The 14,602-nt window shown below is 44.0% G+C and overlaps 1 protein-coding gene across 6 annotated transcripts in view; it reads left to right on the plus strand.

The window, feature by feature from the left end:
• LOC105432042 (kin of IRRE-like protein 1) overlaps positions 1 to 14,602 on the plus strand; it is a 363,147-nt gene that overhangs the window by 298,219 nt on the left and 50,326 nt on the right. For all 6 annotated transcript variants that reach the window (XM_089070858.1, XM_089070856.1, XM_089070855.1 and 3 more), the window contains 3 exons: positions 868 to 978; positions 12,244 to 12,334; positions 12,466 to 12,578. In XM_089070858.1, coding sequence (XP_088926984.1) covers positions 868 to 978; positions 12,244 to 12,334; positions 12,466 to 12,578 — 315 coding nt within the window. The remainder of the gene's footprint in view (positions 1 to 867; positions 979 to 12,243; positions 12,335 to 12,465; positions 12,579 to 14,602) is intronic.

The raw sequence follows: 14,602 nt of genomic DNA on the forward strand, positions 1-14,602 counted from the left end.
TAGAGAAATCGATAAAACGTCAATATTGTACATCCGCGCGATTACAGTTGCTGAAAATTAGCCCGAATCAGCGAGCAGAAGTAGAAATCGGTTTACCCGAGGGCGCATAATTTACAAAAAAGGAATTAAACAAAGCGGGGTGAGGAGGAGAGCGAGGTGCGGGAGAGAAACGCGAGGAGGGGGGTAGAAGGGGGTGGAAGGGCAGCGAAGAAAGAGAGGAGAGCGCCATCGGTTGATAAAATGCCGGATACGTTCGACGTATGCATGTAACTTCCAAAAATAATGAAAAAAGCAAGAGAAATATCCTGGCCGGTTTATCCGACTCCGCTTCGATTTCGCGAGAGCGAATATTCCGCGAAAAAATATCGCCGCGCTTAATCCGCGAACGATCATAGCTACACGCCGGTACCGCCGATACCGCCTACGTATTTCGTGTTGCAGATACGCTGAATTTGTTTCGAACACAAAGAAGCAAGGCAGGAAGCCAGTGACGGTAACATGCATAACTCAAGTGACATAAATATCCTTGATATCCAAGCGACGTTCAAAGCGTTCGTTGCCCTCGTGAAACCTTAATAAGACCCGGTATGATTCATGAAGGCAATCAGTTCTCGCCAAAATTACGCAAAAACCATGCTTTTGAATAACGTTTGTCACAAAGCAAGAGTCAGTTGAATTTAGTTAAGTCACATTAAATGTCAAATTTCTTGAAAAATTGGTCTCACCGATTTAACCTTCCTTCCAACACCTGACACCTTGAATTGTTCTATAAAATTTATTTTTGACTAATACAACGTTTGTTTCTCAATGTCTCTTTCTGCTTCTTGAAACTAGTACGACTTATATGAATTTTCCCTTCTATTGCAGTTCCGCCAGAGCAGCCAACCATTCTGGATCGATGGGGTCGCATCTTGAACGGCACAGCTGGCCCTTATGAGGAAGGCGATACACCCTATCTCACGTGTCGCGTCACGGGTGGTAAGCTAGCACAAAATACAGTAATATAATATGTATATCCTGAGAAACGTTTATCTGCCCTCGCTAAACCGTGTTGCGACACATCCACACTTGTCTCTACCGGGTGTCCCGTGCGAGCCACGTTTTACATTCACGGGCTTCTCAATTAATTCGAAATCGAATTCTTTTCTATGTAAAACAAAAAGAAAGCATCCCGTCGATTTTTAAGTTATGAGTGATCGAGATTGAGAGATTAAGTTTACACGACTCTGACGTTTGATATACGTGCCGAAAGGGATAATATACGCGGTCCCGAAGGAACCTTCCGAGAATAAATCAGCGAGTTTCCATCTCCGCACCCTCTCTCTCTCTCTCTCTCTCTCTCTCTCTCTCTCTCTCTCTCTCTCTCTCTCTCCCCCCCTTCTCTCCTCCCTCCCCCTCTTTCTCTTTTTCTCTCTTTGAGATCATCATCGGGAATAAAATTCTTCCCGTTCCATCCCGAAAACTCGCGGCGAAGTAAGATCTCCCCTTTTCTATCAAGTCCCGCCTTCGTAGGTCACACGCGGCGCATTTTTGAGAGTCGTCGTTTGCAGCAACCTCACCGCGAAATCGTTTGGGAAACTTCGATCGTGGTCGGAGTTGCTGGTGTGTCGCCGGTTATTAGATCAGCCAACTTTTTATCGGCGGCCATGGCTAAGTGAAAAGTTCAGTGAGATGCAAGGGTGGCTGTTTCCATCCCCTTCCCCTCCTCACTCTCTCTCTCTCTTACTTTCTCTATATTTCTATCTCCACGGCCGAATACGGGGGAGGGGGGAGTCCCCGTGGAGGTTACCTAGACTGCCGTATAGTAGAATCAAGCACCAACGGAGACGGAAGGAGAGTGAAAAGAGATGGGACGGGGAGCACCCCACTGTTTACTTTGGCAACTGGATCTAAATTTCTGTTTATAAATGCGGCAACTTCTTTGGCCGTCTTAAAAGATTATTTCATCCCTCCCTTTGTAACTTCGCGGGGGTTCAACCGTCGGTTGACGCCCATCCTCAATGCCCGTCGTTCTGTCTTACGGAGACGTCCTTCGAGCTCTCGCCGTGATTAAGCACTGCAGATGCCTTTCCCCTCTCGAGTTCTGGAATACACCGAGGGTGGAAGCGTCGTTGAAGATCTTAAGTCGCGGTGAAATTTGGCGAACTCTCGAATCGCGCCGTGTGCAGTCCCATCTGCTGTTTGAATATTCGTTACCACTGTCGTGTATCTTTCCATTTCTCTGTCCCCCTCCCTCCCTCCCTCTCTCTCTCTCTCTCTCTCTCTCTCTCTCTCTCTCTCTCTTCCTTCCTACTTGTGTCATTATTTAATTTTCATCAAATCACGGCATACTAGTTGGATAAACATCGGATTTATGAAAATGTCAGAATTTTAACGCTTAAACAATTTGAATTTACAAATAAATTAAAATCAAAAATTGTATCTCGTGTAGTTTTACGTCACAATTATTTATATCATGTGATTATTATAAATGAAAATTTAACTGTACTTAAATTATTATTATTATTATTATTTATAATTACGTCGTTTATAATTATGCTTATCGTTATTTATAATTACGTTATTACGTTGTTCGTTTATCCAATTATTCTTTGATAATCTCCAATTTTTATTACACCTTAGTAGTCGTAATGACGCTAAATCCTAAATTCGATTCCACGGAATTGCATAACTATGTAGACCAAGCATGATTGTAAATGAAAATTTAACTATACTTCGATTACTATTTATAATTAACGTTGTTATGTTCGTTTAACTGTATTCTTTGATAACATCCGATTCTTATTACCTTGGTTATCGTAACGATGCCAAATCCTATTCGTTTCCACGGAATTGCACAAATATGTAGAACCGATGTAATCTGTCAACGGGCAATTCCTATCGAAACGCCCGTCCGTCCGTCGTTGAGCAGCGTTATACATCACGATATATTGTCCGTCCTTCTCGTTTCGCTAAAAGCGGAAGCAAAATAAAAAAGGGAAGCAAAAAGAAGAAAGATATTGGTCGGCTTCGTTACTACGAGAGGAGATGAATCCCGCTGTTAGGATCGCCCCGTCCTCGAGCAGTCGTATTAGTCATTGTTGCCAAATACAGCCAATGGATAACGACGGGATTCGATGCCCTTGTTCATCGCGAATCCCGCGTTTCGGCAGTATATATATATATGTGTGTGTGTGTGTGTGTGTGTGTGCGCGCGCGCGCACACACACACACACACATACGAATTTACACACATACACGCACGTATATCGAAATATACGAAGCCGGGGGAATATTGCCGTATGCAGATTCGATGGGAATTGCATTCACGCTGCACATCGATCAAACGCATTGCGGCGTATAAATTGAATATCGAGAAGATCGGCTTATCCTTAACAATACATTCGGCGTCGCGCCCCCCCTCCCCCCGAAGACTCCTCCCGCCGGAACGCGAATCCGGCGTTTTAATTTAATTGTAAATAACGCTTACGCGGGAGAGGAGCGAGAGATTGATCTCCCGCGATAAGTATCACGGCGCGCGGGAAAATTTCTCTCCTTTTTTACACCCCTCCCCCCCCCATCTTTTCCCTGCCCCTCCTCCTATTTTATTCTTCGCTTTTAAAACGCTCGTGGCGAATTTTGATTCGATTCATGACTGCGATGTATGTGGAGTGTGCGAGACGAGTATAATACGAGCATTAAATGTCAAGCGATCTTTTGCCAGCCGGGGAACAAAGCGGAGAGCGACGAGACACAGAGAGAATGAGAAAGAGAGACAGAGGGAGACAGAGAGAGAGAGAGAGAGAGAGAGAGAGAGAGAGAGAGAGAGAGAGGGAGAGGGAGCTTGTGTTTTTATTTAAAATTAAAAACTCGCTTGTTAAAACGGATCGGACGACGTTCCCGGTTGTAAGTGACAGACTGACACGTGACATTCCGCTCCGCAAGGGCCTTTTTTGCGCGAGCGAACGTGCGTAATTCGCGTAGTTATGAAAATGCCGAAAACGGATATCGCGGCGGGTACCATAAGCGACGCGCTCGCTTACGTTACCCTCGCGTTTTTCGCTCATAACGACGCGCATACGTTCGGCCGCACGTCACATTTCTATCGAATTTCCGAAAATTATAATATATCCCGAAAATTACAGTTTCCGTTAGAATCGCGGCCCGTCCGCGCGGCTGATTGCCATTCCGCCGCTTGTTATCTTTACAACGCGATTATCCGCATCTATCCGCCTCAGAAAATCGTTCGGAATTTGTGCAACACCCCCGCGCGGACGGATCTAATCTTCATAAAGCGGGATGCGCGATTACGGCGAGATCTCTCTGAAAATGGGGGCGGCGCGAATTTCTCTGGCATAATTCGGTCGACCGCGACGGCGGCGGCGCCGTCTTGTAAAAACAACACCATGTGCCGCGTAATTAAGCGGCGCGCGATGTTAACGTTGATATAATAAAAATGGGAATTTAATATCGCGCTCATCATTTTCGAGTTTGCCGTCTAAACGGCAGATCAATCGGCAATGCCGTCGCTGCGTGTATAAATAAGTTTTCGAGTAAGTCGCGCGCGAATATCCATGCGCGGATGCACCCCTGTCATCAGAAGGATATTAACGCAAGATGTTACTTTCGTGACATCAGCTCTTTTAACTTAAATGACAGTTAATTAAATAAGATGTGTGTGTGTGTGTGTGTGTGTGTGTGTGTGTGTGTGTGTGTGTGTGTGTGTGTGTGTGTGTGTGTGTGTATTTCTTTATTTATTTATTTTATCTTTCATTATTTTTTGAATATAAATAAATCCAAATATTTGAATATAAATAAATCCAAATATTAAATAAATCGAAAAATCACTTCTCGATCTTTCCTTCTAAATGTACGAAGGGGGAATCATGTAACAAACCGCACGATTATACATTCTCGAGTTACTTTGTTACACGCAATTTACAAGTAAGCGTAACCCCTCTTCGGGGGATGTATTCGCGTTATCTATAATTTATGATAATGCCGGTGAGAAAATTTTACGACTCGTTCCGCGCCCCGAATTTATTGCCAATTACTTGACTTCGTGCCCGGAAAGAATCGAGGGTCCTACCACGAGAGATGTATATACGCACGTAAGGGAAGTCCTTAGCCCTCCTACACGCCACATTTCCGTCCGCCCGGTGGATGGACACAGGGAGAAAACACCCGGCTTGTATAAATTCTCATAACGCGAGTGATTACCGGTCGATAGCGGCGCTCGAATTTAAGGGTGCAACCTCGATGAGCGATCTCGCGTCTTCAACCCCATTTAAGATATTCCGGTCACATCTCGAGAGCCGTTCGTCGAAGATGAAGAAACGATTATCGCGAACGAGGCAGAGCGGTCCTGTCCTCGTCGCTCTCGTCAACCTCGTCAAAAAAAAAAAAAGAAAGAGAGAAATAGAGACGTAAGCGGAGGGAAAATAATTTTTCTACCAATGAGACCCGCGAGACAAACAGCTCTTCATGATATGAACGTTTCTCGGGGAGCGTCCGTTAATTCCAGCAACCTGGCGACAAGTGCGTGACGAAAATTGAGATATCGAATTAGTTTTCCGATTTAGCGTGGGAAGGAAGGAGGGATGGAAGGATTCCGTGATTTTCGACCGACGCGTACAATTAAATGCAAATTCCACTCCGCCGAATACGAAATTCTCCGCGTGTCTAGCAGGAATATTGATATCGGCTAATTTTTTTCTCTATTCTTGTTTTTGTTATATTTATAGTGCAATCACAGCGCACATTTCCTGTTCCGATGACGAATTTGGACGTTGGTAGTTAAAATAATGTAATCGACAAATGAGAGTCGACTATTGCGCGATAAAGATACAAGATTACGGGTAAATTGCTCCGAGCTATTTCGCAGAATTTTTTTTTATACTGCAAATTGCACGTAATGATTGGTCGTCAGTTTCCAGCTATCGTGGCAAGTAGACATTCAGTGGCCGGCCCGGTTTATTTCGATATCATTCCCGTCTGCGTGTATCTCTGTGTGGAACAAACGGATGTTTCTCTCGCCTCACCTCCGCACATTTTTTTCGACTGTATAACTGAGAGCACTCTCCTTATTTTTCCGGGGCGTACGAATAAGCTTGCTGCCCCGTTTATCGAGTACGTAGCCAGAATAAAATGAGTACGCACTTATTCTTCGCCTAATCTCCGTCCGATCCGTGCGAAACATCGCGGAACATCGCGCGGCGAACGTTGCATCGAATTTTCCTGAAAACGCGACGCGACAGAGACGCGCCCCTAGAAGCTGCCCCTTGTGTGTATCGTCGCTGTAATTAAATCGCGATTAAATCAAATCATAATATTTAATCAAAATTGATTCACCGACCGTAGATAATCGTGCTCTAATTTATACCGATGTAATTAAATATTTGCCGTACTAGTAGATCGTATGATGATAATTCACGTATGGAACGAGTATTATATCTCATTTCGGCGCGATCTGTAAATATAGTATCAAAAACGTCACGTGTATTCGCGGGATTAACGCGATAATATTATTACTTGTATGAATTGTCTCCGATTATATTGCCACGAAGGGCATTGGAATTTCAGTCCGGGACACGTTTCCGGTGTATCCCCGCGCGGGGCCGGCGTTCGACTATATATAAAAATTCATCGCGCTCGCCGCTGTATTGAAATCAAATGCCAGGGGATGATAAGAGCGCGCGCCAACAAGGGAGAGCGTCGGCGAAGGAATTTTTTGCAATGCGAAACCATAGGAAATATTCGTCGGACGCGGAGAGTTTTTACCGCTGGAATCGATATTGACCGACCATCCGGCCGGCCCGGGAAAACGATCGGCACCACGATTCGAATATGATAGAGCATCTCCGTGGAGGGAATCGGAAAACATAATCCAGTTCTGGGATGGGGGAGTGGATGAAGGGACAGGGGCGGGGGCGGTGGGGGCGAGCACGTAAACCGGAAAACTCGTAAATTGCGAACGAAAATAAGATACGGTGCGATAAATAAAAATACGAGATAATGCTGGGGCTTTGTCCGAGAGGATGTAGAAATCGCGCAAAACAAATATAAAACAGCTATATTCGGTGTATTTAAGTACAGAATCTTCCGCGCGCGGCAGGGAAAGACCGGCCGGCCGCGCGAAGCGAGAGCTCGATAAGAAAAAGTTCCCCGGGCCGTATATAAATGTCGCACATAAACGTCCGCGTAAATGTCGTCGTAAATTTCCTTCGATTCATAATCTCGAATAAAATTTACTGCCGGCGATGAGCGGCCGGCGTTCACGACCGGTAAGTAATTCAGCCGCGCGGCGATGACCCGGTTTTAGCGTAATCGGCGAGCGACATAATTGTACAACCCCCCCCCCCTCCCCCCGCGCTATCCGGAATGTCTACACGTTCTAGAAAAATCCAGCGGGGGAAAAGCCGGCATTCAATAATGCAACAGTCGATAAAACCCCGGATATCAACCCCGGGAACGACGAAAATATTGATATTGGAGGCGTAATAACCGTAGCTATTGGTTTCGCGAACCGAAGACGCAAAAATCTCCCTACGTATCGCTGCTTTTATATTTCCGTAATACTTTTTTTTTTCCGCTCTGTCGATAGGAAAAACATTCCTCCGATTCGCAGACTTCTCCGCGAAATATCCCCCCGATTTCTAGCGCTCGCTTCTTCAAACTTTTATCACAATTTATCATTACGAAATGCGATGACGTCTTTATTATTTTATTAATCTCTATTTTTCTTTTATTTTTCTTATTCATATAATAATAAGACGTTTGTAGCTATTAAGATTGTCGCGAAGGCGCCACGTGGAGAAGGAGCATCGCGATATCGGTTTTAATCAAACAAGGAGTCTCCTAAATCATGACGAGACAGGGGCGTACTAAAGCGGCCAGAGAGGGGTGGGGGTAAAGGAGCCGAGTCTGCCGAGGGGAGTCGCCGAGTCCCCGACGTAGTAGGTATTTGCTTTAAGCGGAGTTCGAATCGACGGTAAACTTGTTAGATGCCAACCCGGGCGCGCTTGCGGACCCGGTCTTAATCCCGGAAGATATCGTCCACGGATTAAAATCCGCACTTTAGTGCCCTCCCTCCAGCGTCCCGCGCGGTGCAGATAGCACCGGTTGTCGCCGGATTCGAGGGAAACGAGAGTCGTAAGGAGAGAGAGAGGAAGGGGGAGAGGGTGCGCGTCGCGTCGAATCGCGTCGTCCCCGACGTATCAGAGGCCGGGGGATGTCGGAGGTAAGGTTCGAATATAGTCCGAGCGGTTAAAGTCAGCCAGGGGCGCCCCGAGATCTTACCCCCTTCTTCCCCGCGGCCATCACCGTTATTCCGCTCACCCGCCACCGGTCGGCGACCCACCGCCGACCTCTCACTCTCGTCCCTAAGTACTCATGCAAACGAGCGGCTGAGCTTACGAATTAAGTGGGACCGCCGCGTCGTTATAACGCGCCGTCTGCTCCCTGAAAAATGCTCACCGTCGAATTAAGCGTACAGCACTCCACGGGCGAACGGGCCATTCGTCCCTCCCCCCTCCCTCCTCACTTTTTTCTCCTTTATCTTTTTCCTCCTCCCCCTAGGGAGTTCCCTTAAACTCCTGAGATTGCGCGATTTGTATAATTAGCGGCGATGAGACTCGAAGACTCCCGAAAGACTGCGCGACTACATTATTTACGCAGCGTTGAACGAAACGCGTAAACAGATACTTGAGAGAGTATAGTCTCTCTCTCTCTCTCTTTCTCTCTCTCTCTCTCTCTCTCTCTCTCCCCCCCCCTTCTCTGTACTCTCGTCGTATTCTTATAATAAAATACTCGTTTGTACGAAAACGTTTCCAAGTATTGCTATAAATTCACGAGGAACTTTGGAGGCAGTTTTGAGCGCAAGACAGTTTTGAACACCAGTATTTTTTGTGCGAATGAAGAACTACGGCTCTTCGTCGAGAAATATGGATTCTCGACAGTCAGTAAAACTTTCGTTCGAAACATGAGAATTCTTCATTTGAAATCCGATCCGAAAACAAATTGTCATTCAAAGCTATTTCGCAGTCATAAAATATAATCCTTTTTTTCTAAAACGTCTAGCAATATCGCTCTTCGCGGATTATCTGTTATCTGGCCACGTGTCAAATATATTGACAACCAGATAAAATTTGTTGGTTAATTTTTTGACGGAAAAAGAGTTGTTAACAGGTAAAAATGTTCGTTTTCAAGTGCGATTGAACTCGATTGAATTCCATGGAAATTAATTAAAATTAAAGAAAAAAAGATGCTCGAGATGTGAGAAGCGCGAATGCGGAAAACGAAATCAGAAGGAAGTTTTTTCTTTCTTAAATTTATTACATTTCCGTCGCGATTCAGATAAAATCTAATAAACATGATAGAATTAATTTCGAGAGACGGCAATATGGCGTTCGCTAGACGGCGCCGCGCAAGAAAGGGGAGCGGAATGGGGGCGAGAACGATGAGAATCAAAAGCAACGAGACGGTTAAAACACAATCAGGATTGGCGGGCATCGTGAATAACAATGATATGGAACTAATCTAGGCGAGAGGCCGTTCCCGCGCCGGCTATATCCGCCGTGTTTTCCAACTGGAGATCAGGTTGCAATTTTAAGTGTCGCGTCGATGTTACATCGGACCTGATTAAATTGCGTTTCCGGTGCCGCGCGCTACCGTGAATAACAATGAAACGATGGCATTTGGATGTGGATTACATTTTTCCCGCACTCCCAAAGCCCGAGGAATTGTCCTCGTCCATTTTCCCGGTGATTTTCGTCTGATTACCGTACTACTATTGCGGAGTCAAAGAGACTTTTTACAACACAATATTTCAGCGCGAAATGAAAAACTATTACACGTTGATGTCAAATCTGAGACTACTACACTCCAAAGGGAGATTTATTACGTCGTTAAATTAAATTGAAATTGATTTTCAAAATATTGAGATATTTATACAATTCCCGCGATAAAACGAGTCTTTATTTATTGTAATTTTTTTTTTGCTCTTGATAGAATTTTTAATTCCAGCGGAATTTTTCAAATATTTCTTGGGACATATGTGGTCCGGTGGTATTGGAAGAATTAATGGGAAACATGTATAACGGTTTTCATAAACAAAATAAAATCCATTTTTCACAGTTTTGGAAAATTCGAACCTTTCATGACCGTCACTTTACCAATACCGCTTCTACACGAATTTCCGTGGCTCGCGCTAAAAGTACAGATGATAGACGATGTACTTGTAACGATCTTTTTTATACTGCTGGTTCAGCAAAAACATGGCCGGCGTTTACTCTAGTAAAAAAAAAAAAGAGGGACCTGCTTCAACGGCTCATAACTCCGACAATTTTCAATAGTTTCTTCTCGCGTTCTTTTATTTCTTAATAAATCTTATATCACAACTTATTGCAAATATCTTTAAAAGATTTATAGAAATATTATTAGTTAAACCCAGATTCATATTAAAGGAATCATATTAAAATATCATTTTTTCTATATTTAAGATTAATTCATTTGAAAAATATTCTATTTCTATATTTAATTCTATGTCTATATTTATTTGAAAAATTAATTAATCTTAAATATAGAAAAAATGTTACATGCCTCTTATTGTTAGTCGGAAAGATTAACGCTGGCGCACTTAATAATATTTTATGACTTGCGTGTGGAACTGTGGGACATTTTTAGAAGCTTGATATGAAAATGGATTGCAACTCGCATGACATATTACCTACAAAAATCCGTTTTAAAGAGAGCGAGTGAGCGAGAGAGAGAGAGAGAGAGAGAGAGAGAGAGAGAGAGAGAGAGCCGAATACACATTTTCAATAGATATGAAACGAAGCGAGATTGCGCAGAACTAACCCCCGACACTATTTCCCGTAAGAGGAATTACCTCCGTCCGTATCCGGCGCAAGCCACAGTTACTCTCGTTACACCTCGGCTCTCCCTTGATCACATCGTCGATTCGTGTTCCACAACCAACTCTGGCCCAGGTAGCACAAATATTGGCACGATAGTTCGTGTCGTAACCCCACAGAGATAAAGCTAATATCGCGATGAAATACCGATATTTCCGAACGTCAATTCAGCACTTTTGCTTCCAATGATATTTAGAGTTAAAACCCGGCCTAAATCGCATGCACGTCGCGCCAAAGTGGCCATTAATGCTTCGGCATCGTCAGAAGTTAACTGTATTACACATATATCCCCTCCTCGTTTAAAAGATTTAATGAATTCACTATCTAAAAATCTAATATCCCCGTGCACCGATTTTTTTTCTTTTTTTTTTTTCATTTTCCCTCCCTCGCCTTTTGCCAATAGATATTAACTTTGCGAGATAAAACGCCACGTTTAAATAATTCCTCCCTCTATATATTTATAGGAAGTAAAGTGTATTGTTTAAACATTTCGGACTGATAATGGATGAAGAAAGTTGAAAAAACAATTTTGCAGTGAGAGAACATTTGGGTCAGCTGTGTATATAACCGTGTTTACTTTTGCGAACACTTCATTTCGATCGAGAGAGAGAGAGAGAGAGAGGGGGGGGAGGGAGGGAGGGAGGAGACCGAACGGGCCGGTGGGCCGGCCGTGTAATCTCGTTTTTAATTTTTCAATCACTTTGATCGTTCCCGTCGCATATTCCGGCCCGTTATATAACTCCGTATTTATTGGCTCTCATCTATGCGGCGCAGAGAGAGAGAGAGAGAGAGAGAGAGAGAGAGAGAGAGAGAGAGAGAGAGAAAGAGAGAGCAACTTATAACTTGCAGTTATCGAACGCAGCCTCGAGACCCGAAGTCTTCCAGTTTTTGTTTGACATACCACGCCGAAAGAGCGAAGGGCGAAGAGGGAGGTTAAGGATGGAGGTATCGGCTAATTTAAAAGTTTCCGGGAACTCGTCTACCGCTTAGTAGCCTCGGCAAAGCTCGTTGCAGGCACCGTGCATACGATCTTCACCGCCCTTTGGCGAACGCTTGTCGCGAGCGTGCCCTGCTGCGTCATGCCCCGCTCGTTTTTCGGCTCTAAATGATAGTTACGAGAAATAGGTATTGCATGCGGAGAACTCTTGCGGAGAGTAATTAATTCTGGAAGGTAACCGAGGACGTGCCAGCCAGCAAAATTCCTGCGACGACAAACCCGAATCGTACATTTTGTCAGGAAGCGCGACTTTTATATAAAATAAAAATTTAAATAAATAATACAAATAATTAATAAAATAAAAAATAAAATCTTTTTTTATATAAAATAAAATTAACGCTCTGTTTGTTACAGGTAAGCCGCAACCGATGGTTAGATGGCTCATAAACGGCCGGGTGAAAGACGAGGAATATGAAAATAATGCCGGAGATGTAATCGAAAACAGGTATGATCATGTCTGTGATTGTTCTTGTTATATAAGTGACGGAATATTTAGTATTACGCGATAAAGGATTTTTCTTTCATAACTACATTATTAATTTCACATATCTATTTTATTTCTCCGATCACCGACAGATTAACGCTGCAGCCCATCAGCCGTTCTGATCTCGGCTCAAATTTCACCTGCGAAGCGCACAACACGGACTTGGTGGATCCGAAGGAGACATCGATTTCTCTGGATCTCAACTGTAAGTGAGAATCGCTTAAGTAGAACAGATCTCTTCTCTAGAAAAAAAAAAATATATATATATATATATATATACACGTGAAAAAGAAAACTTCCGTAGCACAAATTTGCGCTTCCCTCCGCGTACAATAGCCAAATACTTTTATTAAAAAGATGGGAGACTAACGGAAGCAAAGATGGGAAATATAAATTCTTATCACGCGGCTAACAAATCAGAGGTTTCGCCCCTGAGCCTATCTTGTCTCGCATTAACGATAAAATCTACGAGACACCAAAAGTGGGCCAACATCCTTTGCTCCCTCGCCGCTGGGCCGAGTCGTCTTTAAGGGAAGATAAGGCGAGATAAGACGAGAAATATATTAAATCCACCCTCTCCGAGGTCTCCCGCCCGGCTCGTTCTGGGAGAAGGAACGGGAAGAAGCATGAAAAGCGAGACTATCCTCTAGGCTCCGCGAAATTAGAATTCTTCGTTAACCCACTCTAGGGGCGGGTTAAGGGCGAGGCGTGGGACGGGGATGAGGTGACGATCCTAATTACGAGACCGAAAAATTGGCGAGCGGAAATCTTATCTCGCGTCTGTGTCTTATCAGTGGCAGCAGTCGCGCGACAGATCTGCGACACGATGAGATTTTTTTCCATTGACGTCCATTGACATTGGGAGCCGACTTGTTACCACTTTTCACTCCGCGACCCTTTCACCTCGATTGCCATCGGTCGACGATGCGATTGCTGGCTCTTGATTCGATTAGGCCGTTATCCATCACCGGCGTCCTTGCAAGAATTCCATCAGTCTTGCCTCTTTTTACGTGTGTTATTATGAAAGCGGACATTTCGCTTTTGCGCGGGAGAGGGACGCATACGGGGAAGGGAGGGGAAACGAGAGTGATCGATACGGTGTCCGATAATCAGGTCCTCCAAAAATCACGGATTTTTCATCGAGGTTACTAACGAAATTTCAGGCCGGTTATCGATGAGAGCAAAGAGCGAGTCCAACGTAGCGGCGAATAAAAAAAATTGCAGATTGAAGCGATCAGAGAGGAAATCATGATGAGGGCGGAGGAAGGACGAGGCCCCGGGATCTAGCCTAAACGACGAATGCCAGCGCTCTTTGATTTTCGTTACTTCGGCAAAGCACCCGCGTCCACGTCCGATGCGTATTTATTCCCGTCGTTATATTTTATTTTCCGCGAAATAAAAATTGAAAATCGAGTTTCGAAGAAACGGGTCGTCCCGCACTCGGGCGCTTCGGGGCAACTCGCATCAGTCGCCGAGATTGCCGCATCGACGAACACATCGGAGTATCTTATTAACTTTGAAAGTTGATTAAACTTAGAAAACATTATCGAGACAAAGTTATTGTTCCAGAGATCCCGTACTCGTTCATGTTACATCGTATCGTATTGTACGTTACACTTTTTTAGCTTTGCGCGCGTAGTTATTTTATAAATCTATAAATTCAATTTTTTACACAAAAACGCCTAAATGCAATGCAAATTTTATGTTTATATAACTGAATAATAACCTCTAATAGAATCGCCCGTGTTTTATATTGAATATTTATTCTAACAAAAAAATAACACATCGCCCATCGTTTCGGTGAAATAACTCAATTACGCAAATGGGACGTTTGTATCGATTGTCCGTAAACAATTTATTAGGGGAATCGATAATATCAAGATAATGTTTAATAAATAGTTGCCACTATTATCGGAGTAAGTTGCAAACAGCGTATGGAAATCTCTATTCACAGTTTTCATATTTCACGAACGAACGAGTCGTATCTAGTCGACACCAGCGAATTGGAAACCTAGATTTATTGGCCGTCAGAACGATCGTCACTTCGCGAGTAAAATTTAGGACGGCGCGGTATTTCTGCGTTTCGTGTATACGAGCACACGGCAAAACTTGACGAGGCGGCAAAAAAAAGGCAAATTATTAATAATGGATCAGAAACAATGATGACGAAAGTCGGTGATGCGCCAACACGCGATTATCGCGAGAGACAACACCGCGCTACGTATTTAT

The sequence above is a fragment of the Pogonomyrmex barbatus genome, unplaced genomic scaffold, assembly GCF_055798465.1.
Source record: "Pogonomyrmex barbatus isolate J1 unplaced genomic scaffold, ASM5579846v1 scaffold11, whole genome shotgun sequence".
In the NCBI taxonomy this organism is placed as follows: Eukaryota; Metazoa; Arthropoda; class Insecta; order Hymenoptera; family Formicidae; genus Pogonomyrmex; species Pogonomyrmex barbatus.